We start from the raw sequence: 21895 nt of genomic DNA, 5'->3' as shown, positions 1-21895 counted from the left end.
ACCACTATCACTAGCCCTGTCTGCCACTGCCCTTGTTTGACAAGGGCAAGCCTTGAAGAAGGGAGGGAGAATTGATGGGTAGGGCTGATTTTTTTTGGGGGGGGGGTTCATTAATATTATGCCCCTGTCAGAATTCTCAAAGGGGAAAACCCTCCAAACATTTCTTAAAAGTTATCTGAGAGCTTATAAAAACTGGGATCATTTCCGTAAGATCTGGATAGCACACCGAATGTAATTCTGATGTCCTTATAACCACCTGTGCCATTTCAAGGAATCCTCGCAAATCATGTGCCCTAAATAGAAAGGAAGTTTGCAAAACAAACAGCCCCCAATGATTCACACGAGCGAATCAAACTGCAGTCTGAAGGGGAAAGATAATATGCTCCTTGGAACCTCCACCAAGCACCATCGGGGTGGGGATGGAAGTGGTTCTCTGCATGTTCCTACTGAGCCTAGAAGAGTTGTCCAACCCCCCACCCCATGCTGCAAGCTAGCCTCTGTCTCACTGGGAACAGTCAGTAGCTTCATACGTAGCTATATTTAGTGCCTTAATTATGATCCAGGGCCTCTGTGTGCATGGGGTTGTGTGCGAGTGAATTCTGGCTGGAGGGACTGTCCTTGAGATTTTGTTGCCTTCGCCATGGCGTGATGTGAGTTGACAAGACCTAATGCTCAGAGGAGGAGAGGAGTGAGTTAGGGTTGCAGGAGGGTGTTTTTGTTCCAGTCCTGTGTGACAGACAAGGGGACACTGTGATATCAGGCCCTGGGGAGAGGCCCTTCCTTGTTCTTCTCTCTGAGAGGTGGTTCTCCTGCTGCAGCTCCGGAGATGGACATTCACACCCATGAACAAGAACGAATACATAATTCAGAGTGCCGTGGGAGTCTCTGTTAGGATGAAGGTTAAACTGCATGTGTAAGGAAAGTTAGCAAGCTGCTACTTGGCCCCCCACTCAGTGGAAGCTAGTCCACCAGGTCAATTGGGGGCACTTCTCCACCAGCCCCAGTCTGTTCTCAGTGAGCCAGCGACCTGGCTACTTAAAACCACTCCAAGATCTGGCCCTACCTTCCAGCGTTTTCCTCCTTTTTCACAATGTTGCCCTTGTGCAAGTAGCAAGGAAGGAGGATGAAACTAGATTTGGTGCCTGCCATTGGCTCTGGCGCCCCCTAGTGTTAGGCTCCCTGCCTCCCACCCTACCAGTCCAATGAGATGGGAGGCTGAGTTCCATCCTGCCTGGGAATGCAGCAGTGTGGCTCCTTAACTTACGTCTTCACTATAATAGGCAGGGGAGAGCTTTCTCTTTATTTCCTTTGCCAAAATATGTTAGAGTGATTGATGTAACCACTACTGTTACTTTTCTCTTCCTCCCTCCCTCTCTCTTTATGTGTGTGTATGTGTGTATAGAGAGGTATTTCATAATACTGAATAAACTTGGGCTACCCTTTCTGAACACTGTATTCACACAAATGGCTGTTTTGCATGAAGACTGTTGCCTGCCCAGTCATTGAAAAATGATGACACAAGTGCATATTTCAGTTCTTAGGGGTGGTATCAGCTCTCAGCACTTTGCATACACCCCCTCCCATACTCTGCTGGAGAATCCACTGGGGCTCACACTGCCCACTCCTGCAGAGCCTTGCCATCACTTGAGCCCTTCTAGTTGTGGTGTGGTTGTGGCCATCAGACTTGCCCTCCTTCTAGTTGCACACGTGTGCAGGCATATCTAGCAGCAGAAGCGTTGTGTTTGGCTGGGAGCTGAATGACCACTTGACTCCCATTACAGAGTTGCTGCCACTTAAGCCCATTTGTGAGCAAGCAACAGGGGAGAGAGAGGTGTGTGGCTGCAGCAGCACTAATGCTGGGGAGCCCAACTGGTGGAAAGTGCTGGGCGTGTAGGGGGGCAGTGGAGGAATGACCTGGTTGGTAGCTGAGCTTTTTGATCCTCATTATGCACGAGAAGTTGTTTTATTAAAAGTACCCCTGCACCATGATTCCCACGTTACGTTTAGTAGTACGTGCTGGTGAGCTCTTTCCTGCCTTCCCCAGAAAAGGCACTTCTCTCAAATAGTCCTGGGAAGTATGTTCATGTGTTTGTGTTTATGTGGGTTTTTATTTATTTATTATTTCCGTCATGAATCGTTTCCCATAAAACTTCCCCCAAGCAATTTTTGCAGTAAGAAAAGCAACAATAAAAACACATATAAAAACAGTTTAAAGTCAAAGAGACTGGGATAAAGATCTCCACTTAAAAAGGCTTATTGGGAAAGGAAGCTCTTTTAAGGAGCTGCCTAAAAGATGATAGAGACATCACCTGTCTAATATGTAACGGGAGGGAGATCCACAGGGGTAAGTGCTGCCACATGAGAAACCTGAATTCTACATCGTACAGAACTGACCTGTTGAGATGATATCTGCAGAAGGGTCTGCAGTGGTAGGTTGGATATGTAAAGAGTGAGAGATCATTCAGAAATCTGAGTTTTTGGAGTAGTGGGGTTGTCTGTCGACATCTCTCTTTCTCAGATATAAGTCTATGTTTATGTTCATATTGAAACTCTAAAAATTTTTTTTAAAAAAAATAAAAACCCAGTTCTAATACTGAGTGTGGGGTATACATTCTCAAAAAAGGGAAAGGGAGTGCTGGGAGCAACCTTTTTTCCTTTTAAAAAGTTCACAGCTGTGGGCATCTTGGGGCAGCATCCTTCAGCAAAAAATGCAGGTTGATCAGCACAGAAGGGGAACTGCAAGGATTGCCAGTAAGGTGGGGCAAGGCGGGGGGACTTGGCCAACCTGGTCTGTGTCCTTTGGTCCTGAATACTGAAGAAATGGGAGGTGGATTGCTGCTTCCTCCTGTAAGAGCTGTGACACGTCATCTGCTACATAGCCAAGCCAAGCTTTGGCTGTGTGCCCCTTTGCAGAATCTTGTTTGTGGGTCAGCTGGAAAGGAATGGGTTTGCTTCTTCACCCATCTTGCACTCATTTTGGGAAAGGACCTTACAGCAAAGAACAGAGAGACCTGCTTTCTTGCGAGTTCAATACTTACCCAGCGCCATGCGTGACCATAACTAAGTCTGCCCTAAAAATTAAACTATGCAAATGGATAAGTTGCTTGTAGCCATGCTTCTTCTTATTCTACTTCCTATTGTTCTTGTTGTTATTTAAAAGCTGTTCGTGCATTTGCAAAACTGGGTTCATACTGATGTTTGGTGGTTCGGAGAGGATGTCAAGTGAGTTGTGGGGAGGCAGATTTTCATCCCCACCCCTAGACAAGAGGTGTTTGTGGGGTCCCCCCCCCTCAGGACATAGCATGTGCTTGCAGTGGTTAGCTATTCTATTTCAGGGCTGCTTTGCATTATATGTAATTTTATGCTTAGCATAACTGATACTATCTTAAAAGCAAAGCTGGCCAAGGTTTACATATGGGATAGAAAATTACAGGAAATATTTGGAGGTGGGATATGTATGGCATGGTGTTATAAAGCAACAGGACGAAGAAGACCTGCTAACATGGGAATTTTGCCAGGGGAGCTGTGGTTCAACATTGTGGGGAAAGGGGCTAAACTTAAGGTGCAATCCATCGAAAGCAATTTCGTTTACAGGAGAGAAGGCCGCCTAACCAATGTGGCTTGGAAGTGCTTAACTGTGGCTAGATTGTGACCTTTGTTGTTTGAACTTCTTTAGTGGAGATAACAGAGCATTGCAGAGTCTTCATGAGAGCCTAGTGGACGTAGTGGTTAGAGGGTTGGACTTGGACTTGGGAGACCAGAATTCAAATCCCCACACAGCCATGAAGCTCACTGTTGGGCCAGTGACTGCCAGTGTGGTGTAGTGGTTAAAAGCAGTGGACTTGTAATCTGGGGAACCGGGTTCGCGTCTCCGCTCCTCCACATGCAGCTGCTGGGTGACCTTGGGCCAGTCACACTTCTCTGAAGTCTCTCAGCCCCACTCACCTCACAGAGTGTTTGTTGTGGGGGAGGAAGGGAAAGGAGAATGTTAGCCGCTTTGAGACTCCTTCGGGTAGTGATAAAGCGGGATATCAAATCCAAACTCCTTCTCCTCCTCCTCCTCCTCCTCCTCCTCCTCCTCCTCCTCCTCCTCTTCTTCTTCTTCTTCTTCTTCTTCTTCTTCTTCTTCTTCTCAACCTAACCTACCTCACAGGGTTGTTTTGAGGAAAAAATGGAAAGGGGGCAAACAGTATACACCTCCTTGAGCTCCTTGGAGGAAAAGTGGGAGATCAGTGTAGTAATAATAATAATAATAATAATAATAATAATAATATGCAGGAGGGCTTAAGGTTCAGCCCCCTGCAGCTCCAGTTAAAAGCCTCTCCAGTAGCAAAGCTTGAAATGATCCCTGCATGAGATCTATGAAAACTATTGCCTGTCAAGAATGGAGAGTACTGGGGTAAGATAGATCAGTGGACTGACTCAGTATAAAGTATACCTTATTCATTTAGGCACTTAGGAATAGAAGGAATATGTAAAGTAATAGTTCCAAAACTAGCCTTCAGTTGTAGCTGCAGATGAGGTTATAGCCTAGTCATATATGGGAAGGGCTGTAAATCAGAGATAGGTTGCACACCTCTTGCGTGGACAACAGTGAGCTAGATGAACCAATGCCTAGCTATAAGGCAGCTTCCTATCCCATCAGATAAACCATCAGAGCAAAGCAGTACTTCAGTAGCTACATTAAAGGCTACTGGGTGACTATAATTTGAAGAGAAGAAAAAACCCAGCCATGTCACAGTCAATGAACTGAAGCATTTAGTCACTTGAAAAATCAGAAGAGACCTTTTCAGATAGGTGGGTTAATAACGAAGAAACAGTATAGTCAGAGACTGAGAGTATTGAAGCTTAGACCTAGTTTATTTTTCACTTTACTGTGGTGCTTATTTCCCCCCCTCCCCCAAATCTGGAGGCGTTTCAAAACGAAAACGGCATGCAAGATGTATCACAATCAACAATCTATACTGTTTAATTGTTAACCAGTGAAAAAGCTTATACCTATTTTAAAAGGTCTGTATCGAGAGCGGGAACATATACAGTATGTCTATGACACATGGAATTCATAGACATATATTGAAAATCCATAACTGCACTCCTATCATCTACCCTAATAATCTCACTACATGCAAAGTCAGGAAAAGCTTGCTGTGTTGTGGCAGTGCGTAACCAGTTGGGTGTGTCCCCCCAAAAAAAATCTATTTTCTGTTCTTCGGGGCATAAAACGACGACTTGAAAATATAGATCTGTTCTTGGGAATGAAAATTTTAATCAGTTAACGGTTGATATAGATAATGAAAGTGAAACATTTTGCTGAACTTGGTCCCAATTTTTGTGAGGTTGTCATTAGCAGGATATTTATGCTTAAAAACCTTGGGCATTAATCCTTAAAATTTTGTAAGATAATGGTAGTCATATTTGGGCAATCAGTTCCCTCACATGACAGTTACATGAGGGCTCAAGGAGGCTCACTGCATCTCCCATTCCATGGATTCAGAAAAAGCCTTGAATGAAAGTTTCTCATATTTTTGGAGGTGCATAAATTGGCGCTGCATATGATAAACCTAAAGCAAACGTATCAGCTAATGGATTATAATCAGAACTTTTTAATGTGGGGGCAGGGGCTGTCAACAAGGGTGCCTGTTATCAACATTTTTGCTAATAGCAATGGAATCATTTTGCAATTTGGGAATTTTGACCTAAGGGAGAAGCATTAGATAGACAAGCATATATGCATTTATATGAGGGGTAATGCCGTAAAATCTTAGTGAGAATGAATGGGCAAGTTTATATGCCCTTTAATCAGTATCTTCCAAGTAAGGGCCAAACAGTTCATTATGTTCAAAGAAAAAATTCCAGCCACTAGTGGCTGTAACCAAGAGTGGATTTTTTTTTAATGGGAAGGGAGGAAGAGGAGGTGATTAAGGAATCCTGGGTGGTCAAATTTTCTCTGTTCTCTCTTTTGTAGGAGGAAGAAAATGGAAACAGAACAGGTATGTATCTGTGTTTCTTTTACTCTAAGTTAGGAGTGGGATTTAGTCTTTTGTGTGCGCAATCAGAATCCAATTTTTTTTAACTTTCCAAGTGCAAGAATTCACGCCCACAATATTTTAACAGTTAAGACATAAGGGATCCTGTTAAGGGATCCTGAGTGTGCATTATTGTTTAAGAACATAAAGAAGTACCTTGCTAGAATAAACCACAGACCACCTAGTCCAGACTTCTTTGCAATGATTACTTTGAGAACAGTAGACGAACAATGACATGCACTCTAAACAGGAATGCGTAAAGAATAGCAATGCCAGCAAAACAGCTAGTGAGGAAACAATCTGTGCTGTTCCATCTAAATTGTGACTTCCAAATGGAAACAGAAAGTTGTGGATTGTCTTACTCTAGACTTTTTTTTAACTCTCTGTTTTGTAAGGAACCGTGGGATTTTAAGAAAACATGTATGAGACCTCTGGGACATTCCCACAAGACTTTCATTGAACTCGTATCTTCCTAACTTGCTGGGAAATGAATATATTCCTGTATGGCTGTGCTGTGAATGGTGAAGAAGACAGGGATGGCCTCCAGAGTAAAAACTGAAGGGAGTTCAAAATACTGGTGGCTTTTGTTCCATTGTGTACTGCACCTGTGGCCTTCTAGAAGTTTTTGAATTCCCATCGGCCTCAATGGAAGTTAATTACAGTGGGGCTTTTACAGGAGAGCATCCAGTGGATTGTGGGAGTTCTTTCTGTCTCCCACTCTGCTCTCCCTAATGGCACCTAAAAACTGCTTCCTGAGTTGGCTGCCTTAACTTGCTCCATGCAGAGGGCTTCCTTTGCATCTTACTGCTAGCAAATCTGTGGTGTCTCTGCAAAGTAGAACCTTGGCAGGGAAACTTTTGTGGTGCATTGCAAATGCTGCTTCTCAGGTCCTCTTTGCATTCTCCACTACTGGAGGCAGAAGCGTATAGCATGACAGTTGTGGATACGGATAGCTTAGTTACCATGATCAGCCATTGCTATTATAATGTGTTATACATGGGGCTGCCTTTGAAAATAACACAGATGTTTAGTTCAGAATTAGGCTCCAGAAATTCTGTCTTGTGTGGGCAGGTCGAATGGTAGAATGTCTCCAAGCAATCCTCACACCAATTCTTAAAGAATTGCACTGGCTGCCTATTTGCTTCCTGGCACAATTTAAGGCGATGGTGCTTGCCTATAGAGCTCTAAACAGCTTGCTATCCAAATACCTGAAGGCATGCTTCCTCCATCACTGCTGGCTAGCGCCAATGGGAGTTTCGGTCCAAGATATCTGGAGGGAACCAGGTTGGCAGAGGCTGCTTTAGTCCGTTCTGGTTTGCAATTGGTGGAGCCTGGTGCCCTTTGAGACTGTTAGATGTGAAGGACAGAGATGTAAATAGTAGATGGAGCCAGAGCCAATGATAGGCAAAGCCAATGAATTCTAGCCTTCTCTGTCTGTCCCCCTGCCGCCCAACCTGCCCTCCTTCCCTGCTGAGTTTGACAAGGAGAGTAGTAATGAGATTAAGGAGGAAGAAACTGATAACTAGTGCCACCCCTTGGACTTGGATGCAAATAAGAAGGCAGGCAGATGGGGGCAGGCTGAGGTTTTGGGGGCAGCGCCTCACTTGCTCTAATGAACCAGACTCCATTCTTGAGTGAATGACTGGGGTTTCCTGGCACTGGAGTTTGAAGGGCAGTCCCAGGATTTTTTCCACGGTAGCTCGAAGGGGGCATAGTCTGCAGATAGCTGAGCTCCAGTGAATAATGCCACTCTTGTCTTCCTTTCCTAGTTGAAGGACAGGTCTGCGACTCCGGTGCCTTGAGGCGGGATTTTGAGCTGAGCAGATCTGATGCCGTCGGAACGCATCACTGCTCTTTATCCTTGATAGAAAATAGAAAAAATTTGCTTTTCTGGGAGCTGCACTCAGTCTCATCCTTTAAGGGGGCAGGCACTGAGGGCTGTGCTCTAGCCATCTCCAAGGGCTGCTGGTAGTCATGGATGATATGACCGTGCACCCTTTTGGACTGTGTCACGCCATGGCTGTTTTCATGGTAGGTCAGGCATAAGCTCCCTGGTGAATCTGTCTCATGGGCAACTTCCCAAACCACCTGGGACTTGTGGGCATGATTCCACTCCCAAACAGAAGACCATGGAAATAAGTATGAGAGCCATCAGGACTTCTAGCATTTCTTATTTCAAGTGCTCGTATAAGTCACTTAAATGATGTTCTCCTCCTCCTACATGTATGTACCCAATCCTGAAGATCCTCTTCAGAAGGGAGGTGAAGGGAGGTGGGTGACTACAAAGGAAGAGGGCCTTCTTGGTGGTGGCACTGTAGTTATGGAATAACTCCTCAGGGAGGATTGCTTGGAGACATTCTACCAGTAGCAGATGGTCTTCCAACAGCTGACTCACTGCTGAAGAAGAGGGGGAGGTGGTTTAGAGGTTGGCACAGTGGAAATGCACTAGCAGGAGCACCAGATTGGCTATTGTTTTATGGCCTTTTCCGCACGGAGCAAATACATTTCCATTCACCCAGGCCAAAGCATCCCTGGCTGGCTTTAAAGTGGCTTTAAATAAACCTTTTGCTCTCACTGGTTCAGCGTAGCTTTACGGCAAGCTGTTTCTGTTGCTATAATAAGCAATTAATATGATTGTTTTTGTTTTATGAGCTGCCTAGAGAATTTTGTTGAATTACCGGGCATCCAGATTTAATAAATAATAACATCAAAAGCACTATCTCGCATTCTCTCCATCGCTTAAGGCCCCTCCCGGAACCGTCTGGAACCCATGGACACCATCTTTGTGAAAAGTGTGAAGGAAGATGGGCCAGCACACAAGGCTGGCCTCCGAACAGGTGAGAGAAGGGACTTCTTTTTGAATACATACTTATAGTGGTACCTCGAGTTACAGACGCTTCAGGTTACAGACTCCGCTAACCCAGAAATAGTACCTTGGTTTAAGAACTTTGCTTCAGGATGAGAACAGAAATTGCAGTGCGGCAGCAGCGGGAGGCCCCATCAGCTAAAGTGGTACCTCAGGTTAAGAACAGTTTCAGGTTAAGAACGGACCTCTGGAACGAACTAAGTTCTAAACCCGAGGTACCACTGTACATTGTTTTATTTGGATGCCACCTTTCCATAGTTCAAACTACTCTCAAGGAGACTTATGACATGAAAAAAATACCCAATTGCAAATAACAAAAGTAGCCATATACAATAAATTAAAGAATCAAAAAATACGGAACTGATCCGAACAATTTCCACACAAATAATAAGGGGGTTTAAAATAATAAAATTTAAAATCAATAGCAGCAACCCCCCAATTTAGGTTACTCCCCTGATTATGTCTGCAGCAGTACCCAGAGATCCATTTTCATTGGCTGGCTAGTTTTTGACTGATTCTACCCATTTTCTTTTACCTGAGCCATTTCTTGGTCTTGTGCATGTCCCTGTTCATCCTGAAAGCATGGGAGCACAAAGTTTGTCGGGCCCGGAGGGTATGCTGCCTCCACCCTAACCCTCCTGCATTAAGGGGCAAGGTCCTATGTGGGTTTTGGCTAAACATCCCTGCAACTGAGAACCTCGCCTTAACAGGGTTCCTGATCACTAAGAGACTTCCAAGTGCCTAAATGTGCTTAGAACCCCCCTCAGACTTTCCCGCTCACTGCAGCTCTGTTTAGGGAAGTTTTTAATGTTTGATGTTTTATTGTGTTTTTAATATTCTTTTGGGAGCCGCCCAGAGTGGCTGGGGAAACCCAGCCAGATGGGCAGGGTATTAATAATAATAATAATAATAATAATAATAATAATAATAATAATAATAATAAAATGGGACCCCCCCCCAAGGACACATTCTTTCCTCATGGGTGTCCTCATTCTTTCAGACCGAATGGGTGGCTACAAATGCATAGGTCACTCACCTGCATATTTTTTTCATAATCGATCCTGGTTTCAAAACCCAGCTTTTCTTGGTGCAAGTCACCTCAGCAAAGACCCTTGATATTTTAGACGTCTTTCCTTTTTAAAAACAAACCTCTCCCTGCTCCCATGCCTTCCATACAGGGTGAGATTTATAAGAAAGCAAAACAAATCCTGAATTGCTTGCCTCCTGTCCGTTTTTCTGTTGGTGGGCCTTTTTCTGTTAACCTGTCCTCTTCTGCAGGAGACCGTCTTGTCAAAGTGAATGGCGAAAGCATCATCGGGAAAACCTACTCACAGGTCATCGGCCTCATACAGAACTGGTGAGTTAATCTCCATCTTTCCCCTTACAAGGAACACAGGCTGGTCTTTGAAACTGCTACCTCTTCTCTTTCTCAAAACGTTTCAGGTGGTGGGGTTTTTTTTTGGGGGGGGGTATTTTGGCCTGAGAGAGAGCTTAATTGAGATACTTCACCCTTTTTATTTATTTTGACACATTTACAACCTGCTCTTCCATGGTAGCCATGATGGCTCTGTTCTACCAACGCTATCGAAGGCAGTACAGTGGTACCTCGGGTTACATACGCTTCAGGTTACATATGCTTCAGGTTACAGACTCCACTAACCCAGAAATATTACCTCGGGTTAAGAACTTTGCTTCATGATGAGAACAGAAATCGCGCAGTGGCGGCGCAGCAGCAGCAGCAGGAGGCCCCATTAGCTGAAGTGATGCTTCTGGTTAAGAACAGTTTCAGGTTAAGAACAGACCTCCAGAACGAATTAAGTTCTTAACCCGAGGTACCACTGTATGCCTCTGAATACCAGTTCTTGGGAATCAGAAATTGGGATGATGATGCTGCGCTTGGTTCCTACTTTTCAGACTTCTCAGTGGAACCTGGTTGGCCGTTGTGAGGAAAGAAGGCTGGAGTAGAAGGGCCTCTGGTCTGATCCAGCTCAGGGCTCCTCTTTTGATCTTACATATAATTCCTGGGTGGTATTTTGCCCTCTGGGTGAGCTTCTGTATAAACTCAGATGGTTGCTGAAATGATTTAATAGTGTACACACACACACACAAAAGCACGAGTCTCTCCTTTATTCGATTTTAAAATGGGCCAGTGTCTTTGCCTTGGGCGTCTTGCCCAAGTACCCCTCCCAAGCACATGTCTTCATTGCTCCAACTTGTAGTGCTCTTTATAATCCGTCTGTCGTCTTTGCCACATTCTCTGCTTTCTCCACCTCAACTCCACTCGTTCTGATCGTGAGGCGGGCAGCAGCTGTTTTATATCCCCTGGCACTGAAACTGGTTTTCTCACAGGGACGTTGTTTGTCTGGTGATAACCATATGAGCCCCCACTTCATTGGGCCTTCCGGGACAAACCTACCATTTGAATCCTCCTCTCCCAGAACTCTTTCCATCAGCAGCCATTTCCACCGGGCTGCATTTGAGGGAGAGGGACAGACAGCAGAGCCCATATCACCTGGGACCAACAGCCATTTTGGCTCCCGGAACTGTCTTCTTGGTTTTAATTCCAGCTAGGAAACTAGGTTCCTGAATTTCTTTCCTTTCCTCCGCATTCCGTTTTCTCATTTGCATTGTGTTTCTTGCAAGATTGTAAGCCTGTGGTCAGGCATGCCTTAAATAATAACAATCTGTGTACAGTGACAATAGGAACCCTGCTCTAGAACTTTTTGCCTGGCATACTGTTGGAGCAGAACTACACGGGGCTGCGACTGAAAATGACATTTTTGCCCTTGGTCTCCCTGTCTCGCCTTTGTTCAGCACCTGCTGTTGATGGGCAGGGTATTTAGTGTGGTGACATCAGCACAAAGAGGGAGGAATCCAAATCCCATGTTTGTTATAATGTATAGTTTTGTTCAGTGCTTTTTTCTTGGGGGTGGCGGGCAGACGCAGGGGTACACATACCCCTAAACTTTTTGTGAATCTTTGTACTTTTTTCCATTTACTGTGTTTATTTTCCCCGATTTGAACTATAAAATGGTGATTTTCTTGAGTCAAAATGAGAGTACCCTTAAACATTTTTTTTAGGAAAAAAAACACTGGTTTTGTTCTTGTAATCTATAGATTCTAGTTCCTGAGGTGACTTAAGTTAGCTGTGTCTGATGATGTTTACAGGCACTTCTCTTAAATAGCTCTTGTGAAAATGTATCACTTCCCCTGACCAGGGGGAGGCACTGCATTCAGCACTTAAAATTTAGTGAGGCAAAGAGAAAAAAATGGCCTAATAAGAGGCACTGCCTCACCGTGTTTTGTAATGTGGCATTGAGGTCTATTAAGCCTTCAGAATTGCGTATGGGACGTGGGGAGGCCAGACTAACCTGAGAAGGGGACCTAAATATAGCGAATAGGGAACGTGTAAAACGAAATCAATCCAGCCAGGAACTATATATATAAAATGCCTGGCCCAGAAGCATCAAAGGCGTGGGGGGGGGGGGAAACCTAGCCAGGGGAAAACAGAGAGACACACAGAGAGAGGACAACTCTGCAGACAAGCTGCAAAAAGCAATCGTAAAGGTTGCCCGTCAGGTGACTTGCAAGCCTTACGAGAAAAGTTTGGTAAGAAAAGTTTCTGGCTTGAGGCCCTCTTCTCAGTTGTCTGGGTGTGAATTGACGGGGTGGGGGGGTGAGGAACTGGAAAATTTCTGAAAGCCTGGCTGCCATGAAATCTAGGGCTGATGCCTGAAATTTTGGAAATGTTTTTCCCCATCTCTGAGGGAAAGGAATGGCTGTCTTTTTCCACCTGAGGTAAAGGGGTGGGGAAATAATTAACTGGGTGGGTGGGTGTGAAGAACAAAGCTTAAAATGGGCAAAACTAGGATGAGCCTGGCCAGGCCTCAGTGGTTCACGGAAAGAGGCAATCTAGCCAATTCGTTAGATTGATTAAACAGCTATTAATTATTCTGGACTGCTCACTGAAGAAATAGTTTGTAGTGTGGCCTTGCCCTCCAGATGTTTTAGACTGCTGTTCTCCTCAGCCCCAGCCAGCACAGGTGTGGGAGTTGTAGTTCAAAACATCTGCAGGACGCCAGACTGGGGGTGTCTGTTGTAGTACAATAGGTTGCGGAAGGCTGTTGCAGTGTTGAGCTGTGAGCCGGGAGATCCTTGTGTTTGATTTCACCTCAGCTTTGGAGTTACTAGGCCTGAGGATCTAACAAGATATTGTGGAGGGCATGTGGCTGTTGCTGACTCATGTCTGCCCCCCGCACATCCCCCTGGTAACTTCTAGTAAAAGAAACATGAGATGTGATGTCAAAGAGTCATCAGGGCAGAGACTCAGCCCCTGGCATTTCCCGTGGAAAGACGTCACATGGCAGGGCTAGGAAAGAACTTTTGTGACTTGAGGGGCTGCTGCTGAGTCTGCCGTTGGGCTTGACGGGTTGCTCTTCTGACATGGTGTGAAGCAGCTTCTTTACAGCAGAGACGGGGAACATGTGCCTCCCCCCCAGATGTCACTTGTGTGCAGCTCCCATCAGCCTCAGCCAGTATGGCCAATGGATGGCGATTATGGGAGTTTCAGTCCAACACCACCAGGAGGCCACCAGGTTCCCTGCCCTTGCTTTACAGTTTAGGTTAGGACCACCTTCCTCCTCATCATCTGTGCATTAAAAACATCATTGGAAGCCTTTCTCTGGGTGTTTCCCCTTTCTGAACTCAGGCTTTTAGCAACCACCAGGAAGGCCTTTTCGGTGGTGGCACCGCATTTATGGAAGGCTTGTTTGGTGCTCCTATTTTTGCACCAAAGACCTTTCTATTTTCTCAGCTGCTTTTTAAAACATGAGCCAAAATTGGTTTCAATCTGCTGCCTTGGTTCTAATTCTGTGTTTTGTTGGATTTTTTAAATGTCTGCTGTTTAAAATCAAATTTGTTTTGTTGATTATCTTGCTTTTAATTGTTAGGATTCCTGAGAGTATTTAATCTTGAGGATGGGACTTAAAGTTTCAACAAACACACAGCAATAAATAAATAAAAACCGTTAAAATTGGCTCTCCAGTTTGATGAGGGGGTGGCTAGAGGTGCCCCCTGGTGTGGCTTCCTTCCCACCCCACCCCACCGCACCCCATGGCATCAGGCGTTTTCAGTGCCTGCTAAAAACATTTTCGTTTAGGCAAGCATATTCAAACAAGTGAAGCCCTAAACGGCTTCAGCCCTGAATATCTGAGGGAGCATCTCTACCCCCATTGTTCAGCCTGAACACTGAGGTCCAGCTCCAAGGGCCTTCTGGCGGTTCCATCACTGCGAATAGTGAAATTACAGGGAACCAGACAGAATGCCTTTTCAGTAGTCACCTCTAACCTGTGGAGCAACTTCCTGGCAGATGTCAAAGAGTTTAACAACTATATGGGTTTTTTTGTAGACATCTGAAGGCAGCCCTGTTTCAGGAAGCTTTTAATGCTTGGTGGTTTTCTCCCACCTACTTTAGGAGTTAGGTTGGGTGGTTCGAATACATTGAGTTCCTATTCATCACTAAACTGTTTGTTTGTTTCCTTTTGCAAAATTCTGTCTCCTCATTGCAGTGAAGATGCTTTGGAGCTCTCCATCATGCCCAAAGATGAGGATATTCTACAGCTGGTGAGTGTCTTACTGGATGTTTTCCTGGCGGTGGTTTTTACTGAGCTGCAGGAAGAGCAGCTTGGACTTGCTGAAATGTCCCCATGTTGATTAAGGAGCTCAGCACAGAAAACCAAAAGAGCCTGTGTTACTAAAGTGTGGATCCTTTTATTCTCACAGTACAGTCGTACCTTGGAAGTCGAATGGAATCTGTTCCAGAAGTCCATTCGACTTCCAAAATGTTCAAAAACCAAATTGTGACTTCTGATAGGCTGCAGGAAGTTCCTGCAGCCAATCAGAAGTCACAGAAGTCCCGTTGGATGTTCGGGTTCCAAAAGAACGTTCACAAACAGGAACAATCACTTCCAGGTTTGCAGCATTTGGGAGCCAAAACGTCCGAGTTCCAGGACGTACAGAATCCAAGGTACGGCTGTAATTAAAAACACCCCACCCTGCACTTTTCATTATACATATGAGCAAAATTTTCTTGATTAAAATTTTGAAAAAGTGTGTGTGTGTGTGTGTGTGTGTGAGAGAGAGAGAGAGAGAGAGAGAGAGAGAGAGAGAGGGAGAGAGGGAGAGAGAAGGAGAAAGAGAGAGAAAATTGATAAAGCTTGCCAGCTGTAAATTGAACATCCTCAGTTTGAAGTGTGCAAGGCCCAAGCCTTTTAGGGCATTACAGGCTCAAAGCAGCACTTTGAATTATGCTGGAAAGACAACAATGCTGATGTAGGAACATGGATGCTGTTTGTTCTTAGTGACCTCCAGAATTGGCCCAAGGCAACTTAGGAATTGTGCTGAGCAGCTCTCTTACAAAGTTCAGCGCAAAGGATCACAGCCACAGAGGCAGTTACTCCCAGCTGAGGTGTAAGGAGCCAGCCACCCGAAGTTGCTTTTGCTTTTTCCACATCTCGTACAGCAAAGGAACCTTTGTGTGGGTTTCCCTCTGCCCTGGTGCCTCACAGGGGTGTGTCAGCATTCCTGTGGTGCGAAAGCCGGCTGGGCCAGCCAATGGGAGAACCCTGGGCTACAGAGTGACTCTTGACAGGATGCACGGAAAGGAATTCTCTCGGCTCTCTATATCCCTCCCACATCAGGACGTCCCCCAGTTCTCTCTCTCTCTCTCTCTTTTAAAAAAGCAAAACTTAAAAGGAAAGATTGAGAAAGAGAGGAAATATTAGCTTGGACGTCAGAGATTCCCAGGGGAAGGGAGGACTGGTCTTTTTTGAAGAGAGGAGAGAGAAAAGAGAGAGCAACAAAAGATACAGGACTATAAACACAGCGGCGAAGGAAGCAAAGGTAGTAATTTTATATTGTGTGCATTCTGTCACTATTAAAAATAAACATTGTGGGTATCTTTGGCCAGATCTATTGGCCTGAAAAATGGAGCAGAGTTTCTTTGGCAGGCAAAAATGTCCTGATTTTTAGCTAAGTGGCAAGAGGGTGGCATGTCATCCCTGCTCCAAGTAGAAGGCAAATGGATTTTGCCTTCTTTGCCACAGTGCCTGAAGTTTAGCAGGGGATGGAGGCGAAGGGTTTTGCTAGCGCCAGGCAAACTGTTCTCTAGCAGCTGATGAAAAACATGTATGGCCCACAGTAACACTCTTCTTTTTTATTCTATTATTTTCTTTTCGTTCACTCTTGTCATCGGCTGCCTTAACAAGGAGGCTCTCGCTACTCCTTTCAGCCGAGGCTTTGTTTCAGACATAGCTCCTTTTTTGGATCTTGGCGAGACCTTGGCCAGAAATGTGGTTTCTTCTAACAGAGGCAGGATTCCAGTGTGACAGGAGGGCTGGGCCAGGAGCAGCTATGAACCTTTGGGTCCTTAGCTTGGTGTCCAGGCGTAGATTCTAGTGAAGGCGCCCTAGCAAAGGTTTAAGGTGGGAGGGTGAAGAAAAGGGGAATCCATATATGCTTGAAATGGTGAAGGGGAATAATGGGAGCTCTTTCTCTTTACCCTTCCCACCCATCTCTGTTTGACTCTGGCAAGGCCTCTCTCAGTGAGGAGCAGCTTGTTTTTCCTTCTGCACACAAATTGCATCCTGGGATTCTATCCTAGCTAGCAGTGCTTCAGATGTGGGCATGAGTCAGAATAAGTATTTTTTTTTCTTTCATGCTTGGACACACCAATATCTGCAATCCCCCACCCCCACCCCAATTTAAGACATAGCAAATTCAGTCCCCATCCCTAGCTTCTCCACTTTCATTTTGTTTCTGGAAGACCTTCCATTTTTATTTCTCAACTTTTCTTAAACTCAAACCACCAGGGAAGCCTGGTGATTCAAGAAAAGCGAGCCTGCTTTAACGTTAGAGGCATATTTGTGTCATTGCATGGTCGAAGGAATAAAAGAAATGTGCAGTCTCTTATATCTGAATCCTAAACATTCTTATACCTGCAGCCTCTCAGATGGCTTTAGAAGTTAACAAGGACACTTATAGCAGGTTCAGATCCAGCTTTTGGGTGGCCACCGTCCTGTCTGGTGGTCCCCACTCCATGTCTCCGTTGGCCAATTGCTTACCCATAGAACTAGCAAGGAAGCAATCTTCAGTGGTTTTTAGCTTGCTGACCACTGCCAGCTCACTGGCCCAACCAGTGGAACAAGAGGGCAGGTTGGGGGGGAGGGCCGTAGTCCTGGGTTAGAGGTCAGCTTGTGTCTCCCCAAGCCAGGTGCCTACCCCTATCTTTGTGTTTCCTCACCAAATAAAGCTTTGAGGACATTCATTTGCTGATGTAATGCCTAGATTTTGAAGGGCCAGGTTTGTTATGTGGGGAGGGGCAAAGAAAGGCTTGGCTGAGATACACACCTGCACAAATACATCCTTTGTATAAATACTTATATGGGCTAAAAGACCCCTTGCTACTACCATAGGCAGAAACGGCTGTGATTGCATAGAATCTTGTGGATTTGCAAAGATGGCTGTAGGTTAGGGGCAAGGAAGCTGTGGCCCTCCAGATGTTGTTGAGGGACAACTCTCTTCAACCCCTAGCTAGCTTAGACAACAGTCAGGGGTAAGGGGAGGTTTAGTCCAGCAATGTCTGGAGGGTCACAGCTCCTGATTCGCTGCTATAATCAAAGTAGTCTTTTCTCTCTTTTTTCTATTTTTGGCTGCTGCTGGTGGGAAATCTCTCAAAGCATCTAGAAATGGGAGAGGTTCTAGTTTGGCATGGAGGCTGCAAATATAGAGTAGTTTAGGAAGCGGTGGAAGAGTGCAAGGGAACCAAAGTAATGATGCTTATGAAGGAGGGGGAGAAACTCAAAAAAGAGGGGCTATGGACTGTTGATAGGGTGTGTGTGTGTGTGTGTGTGTGTGCAGAGTGTTACAAAGGAGTGAATATCACTTTTTTCTTCTAAAAATATGCTTGATCATTTGCTACAGGGCTCTGGAATGTGTGTAAGGTCAGCATCTGGTTTTGCTAGAGGGCCACTTTGAAAAGGGTCTGGGAGGCGATTAGCCAAACTTATGAGCACTCTGCCTGCAATTTCTGTTTTTATAGCCCCAACATCCCTCCAGGTTCCTAGGTTTGCAGCTGGAGAACAAGGCAGCACACTTGGGGGGGAGGCAGGGAGAAGACACCATCAGTTGCTAACCCTTACCATATAATAATGCTAGTGTACTCAGCCACATATATAAATTTCTCTGTTTTGTGGGGCACATTTAAGGACCAACTCCTTGATGTTGCGTCCTGTTTGCCTGTGTAGATAAACAGTTGCCTTTTTAAAACAAACAGACACAAACCAACCAACCAACCAACCAACCAACCAACCAACCAACCAACCGTGTTTTTATTTATTTTTCAAGGTACAGAAGACACATTTTGAGAAAACATGCATTACAACAGTAAACAACAAACAACTTGTCCCAATGAAATCATACACTTTTGTCATGCTATGTGCTAGTGTTTTGTTTATTACCCTAAAATGCACATTTCCCATGAGTGTTGGGTGGATCCCTTCCGCAGTCTGAACAATTTATGTGCTCAATAAACATTTGCCATAAAACAGTTCCCTCTTGATAGCTCAGCTACCTGTCCAGCCCTTACCCATTTTTTTTTCTATTTCCCCTTCCTTTTCAGGCATATTCTCAAGATGCCTACTTAAAGGGCAATGAACCATACTCTGGAGGGGCCCAGAGCATCCCTGAGCCACCACCCATCTGCTACCCTCGCAAAACATACCCGTTCCAGTCGAAGGCCTCTCCTCGGGATGTCCCAGCAGCTGAGACGTACCAAGGACAGCAGGTGGACAACAGACAACCCTACCATTCGGGGTCTTCAGGCCCATCTTCTCCTTTGAGCAGCACTGCGGTCCAGCGTATCCCCCCCACTGCTTGGGCTGAGTCCGCACAGAACTTCAGTAGCAACCATTCCAGCCCCGCCCACCGCACAGAGGAGGTCCAGTATGGAATGACCCAGAGGGTGCCTGTCACAAGGCCCATCCCAGCTTCTGGCTCCTTTTCCCGCTACTCCAACAGCAGTTGCCCGGGTTCTATAGCCTCCCCCTTGCCTGAGAGGTACTGTGCCCCCCCTGCTCCCTCTATGCCCAACCACGCCTGCTACGGACCCCCCAAACAACTCCCCGACCACCGCGCTCATGGCGGGTTGAAGGATGCTCCCCGCGAGGGCCGGCCCTCCCGGGACTGTGCTGGAACCGGCCCCAAATCTGTCAGCCGCCTAGAATGCCAGCAGGCCTTGTCCAACTGGATCTCGAGCCAAGTGCCGCGGCGAAGCTCTTCGGAGGAGCGCCACTGCGCCATGCCGCCTCGCTACCGGAGCGTCTCGCAAGACCGGCTGGGGGACGCCCCGGCCTCCCGGGGCTGGCCTCACAGTGCTTCTCAAGACACTTTAATCCAGTCCTCTGCACACGATAGCTGGAGTTACCGAGCTCGATCGGATAACTACCTGGTGAAATACGGGCAATCCTTGGAAGCTCTTGAACAAGGTGCTTTGATTTCTCCTAGATATGAGAGGTGTATGTGGTCACCGGACAGGTTTTACCGGCACGGGCAAGTTAATCGAGCCCAGCCCAGCCACCCAGGTTCCTATATCCCTTCTGCCTCTTCCAGGGATCCGCCTCCTGCACATGTTCAGAAACACCCTTCCCAACCCAACCTCCAGAGCATCAATGACTCTGGGTATATTGGTTACCGGAGCTACAGCCCTTCGTTCCAGCGCAGGACTGGCTTGCTCCATGCCCTGTCGTTCCGGGATGCTACTTTTGGTGACCTTCCGACCATTAATATTTCCCAAAGGCAAGGAAACCACTCGACGCCCCCTTACGTCGAAAGGCCTTTGCCCACTGCCGTGCTCCCAAGTGCCTCTGCTCCTTGCCCAGACCCTCCCTTGGGCAGTAGCCCAGAAATCCCTATGGACCAAAGACCAGCCAAGCAAGAGAACGGCACGAGGCCTCTGGAGCGGGCTTCTCCACCTCAGCCCACAGAACGGTTGCAGCCCGAGGCCGAGGAAAGGAGGGACGAGGTGGTTCTCCGGCAAAAGCCCCCAACTGGACGCAAAATGCCTCCTCCTGCGAGACAGATGAACTTTGTCTTCCCGGATGACATGAAGGAAACAGATATTTGCGATCCCCCTCCGCCGGCGCTGGCAGCCGGTAAAGAGAACAAGCGGGGAGTGGCCCCATTGGCTACGCCAGAGGATTCCCTAGCGTCCATTCCATTTATTGGTAAGTAGAGAGTGCAGGTTGCTGTACTTGGGGAAGAGGCTCTGGACCAGAGTAGAGTTACTGCAGAGTTTTCCCTAGTGCAAAAATGGCAGGGCAAGTCTTAAGTTTCGGATAAGTCAAATGAAGTCATCTGAGGAGTATTCATCATATCCTTGGACTGGTGTTTGCCCTCTCTCAGCTGATTATCCATTCTGTTTCCTCATTCCGAATGAAATCTCCATTAGTGGCAAAGAGGTGGTGAGCAGTTCACACTGGGCAGCAGAAAGCAGGATCTGAATCTCTGAATTCCTTTCTGTGATTCTGAAGTGTGAATGAAACACCCCCCCCCCCGGACCCCACTCCCCAGAACTCAGCCTGTTGGTTAGATGCTGAGCAGCAAGTAGGCAGGAAGGGTTTGTCTATGCTGCAATGTAACATAGCAGAGTCTCTAAGCAAGGTAGATTAATAGGGCTCACACCATCTTAGCATCAGACTGTCTGCTATTTGTGCTGCTGACAAAGCAGGAGCAAAACCTGTGTTAGTACAGCTGTGAGCTGTCCTTAGGCCAGAAGGCGCTGTTTCCTTTCCCACCCACCACCCCCGACTTCCTTGGTGCTGTTTTCTTCTACCTGGCAACTAGTTACTGTCGCTTTTGCCTCCCCACCATTAAGATTCCTTTTCACAACCAATTTATATTTACAAGCTGGAGGCTTGCGAAAATATGTGAATCCGTTAGGCAGCCACATGCATTGGAGTCTTGGAGGCCACAGAGTACATAGCCCAGTTAAGGCACCAGCTCTCTTTAATACTTCGGGGTCAGGGTGTGTGTGTTTAGGTGTCGTTCGTATTCTTGGGCACCACACGGCCGCAGACAGTTGGGTTGGGTTGTGTGAGTAATTCCCAGTAATGGATATTTTCCTGTAGGTCCCAGGCTTTTAATTGCAAAACTCCCAGTCCTAGCTATGCTATGCTGTGAAACTGCTATTGGCACATCAGTGTGCAAAACAGGAACTTAATACAGAAAAGGGGCCCACAATAATGCAACAGTCTTGGAAGGGGCAAGGAACGGGATGAAGGAGAGTCTGCTTCCTTCCCTTGTATTAACATTTCGTTCCCCCAGCTTAGGTCCCTCCCAGCTGGATCTGTTCACTGTCAAGAGGCCGCACCCTCCGGGGATGCCAGGCTGCGAATGGCGTTGTGGCAGTAGGGGGCCCCTCTGAGCTGGTGTTCAGAAATAGCCTGGGCTTCCCACTGTGGAGCAGGCAATTGGACCCAACAATATCCCCTTCTTAAAGAGCAGTGTCTGCTCATAGAGGCTCTTGCTTTTTACCTGTGTAAGTTCTCCTTCCCTCGGTATGTAAGGCTGTCTTCACAGTAGTAGGAGGTGCTTGGGCATTCTCGGTAGGACATAAATCATATCCGTATCGTGTACCTTTTGCTGCTGCTGCTGTGGGGGTGGAAAGCTGGTGTCTGGGAAGATAAGCATAACACACACACACCCTAAATTTACTCGCAACTCAGCACTTCCCCTGTGGTTTATGCATATAATACAGACAAGTGCCTAAAATGTAAACAAAGGAGCAAAATGGAGATCTTCATCTGTTAGGCTCCTAGCTGCAGTCGGCAGGAAGGGGAGACTGAACAGGGTTGTTTTTGGCTGAAGAGGCCTCTGGCTTCTGTCAGTGCGAAGACCCAGGAAGCAGGCAGTAGCAGGGAAGCAAGAGCAACAGCCAAAGCCACATTTC

General features: G+C 46.3%; 1 protein-coding gene across 5 annotated transcripts in view; it reads left to right on the top strand.

Moving 5' to 3' along the window:
- ARHGAP23 (Rho GTPase activating protein 23) overlaps positions 1-21895 on the top strand; it is a 172554-nt gene that overhangs the window by 109244 nt on the left and 41415 nt on the right. For 4 of the 5 annotated variants that reach the window (XM_081837570.1, XM_081837568.1, XM_081837569.1 and 1 more), the window contains exons 3-7: positions 5966-5990; positions 8771-8863; positions 10171-10249; positions 14460-14514; positions 18569-20171. In XM_081837570.1, coding sequence (XP_081693696.1) covers positions 5966-5990; positions 8771-8863; positions 10171-10249; positions 14460-14514; positions 18569-20171 — 1855 coding nt within the window. Of the gene's footprint in view, positions 1-5965; positions 5991-8770; positions 8864-10170; positions 10250-12381; positions 12502-14459; positions 14515-18568; positions 20172-21895 lie in introns of those variants that run through there. The other variant, XM_081837571.1, reaches the window with a different exon arrangement.

The sequence above is a fragment of the Podarcis erhardii genome (genome assembly GCF_964252035.2).
Source record: "Podarcis erhardii genome assembly, chromosome: 13".
Classification (NCBI taxonomy): Eukaryota; Metazoa; Chordata; class Lepidosauria; order Squamata; family Lacertidae; genus Podarcis; species Podarcis erhardii.
Note: the sequence above shows the minus strand (reverse complement) of the source record. Positions and strands in the feature narration are given on the sequence as shown.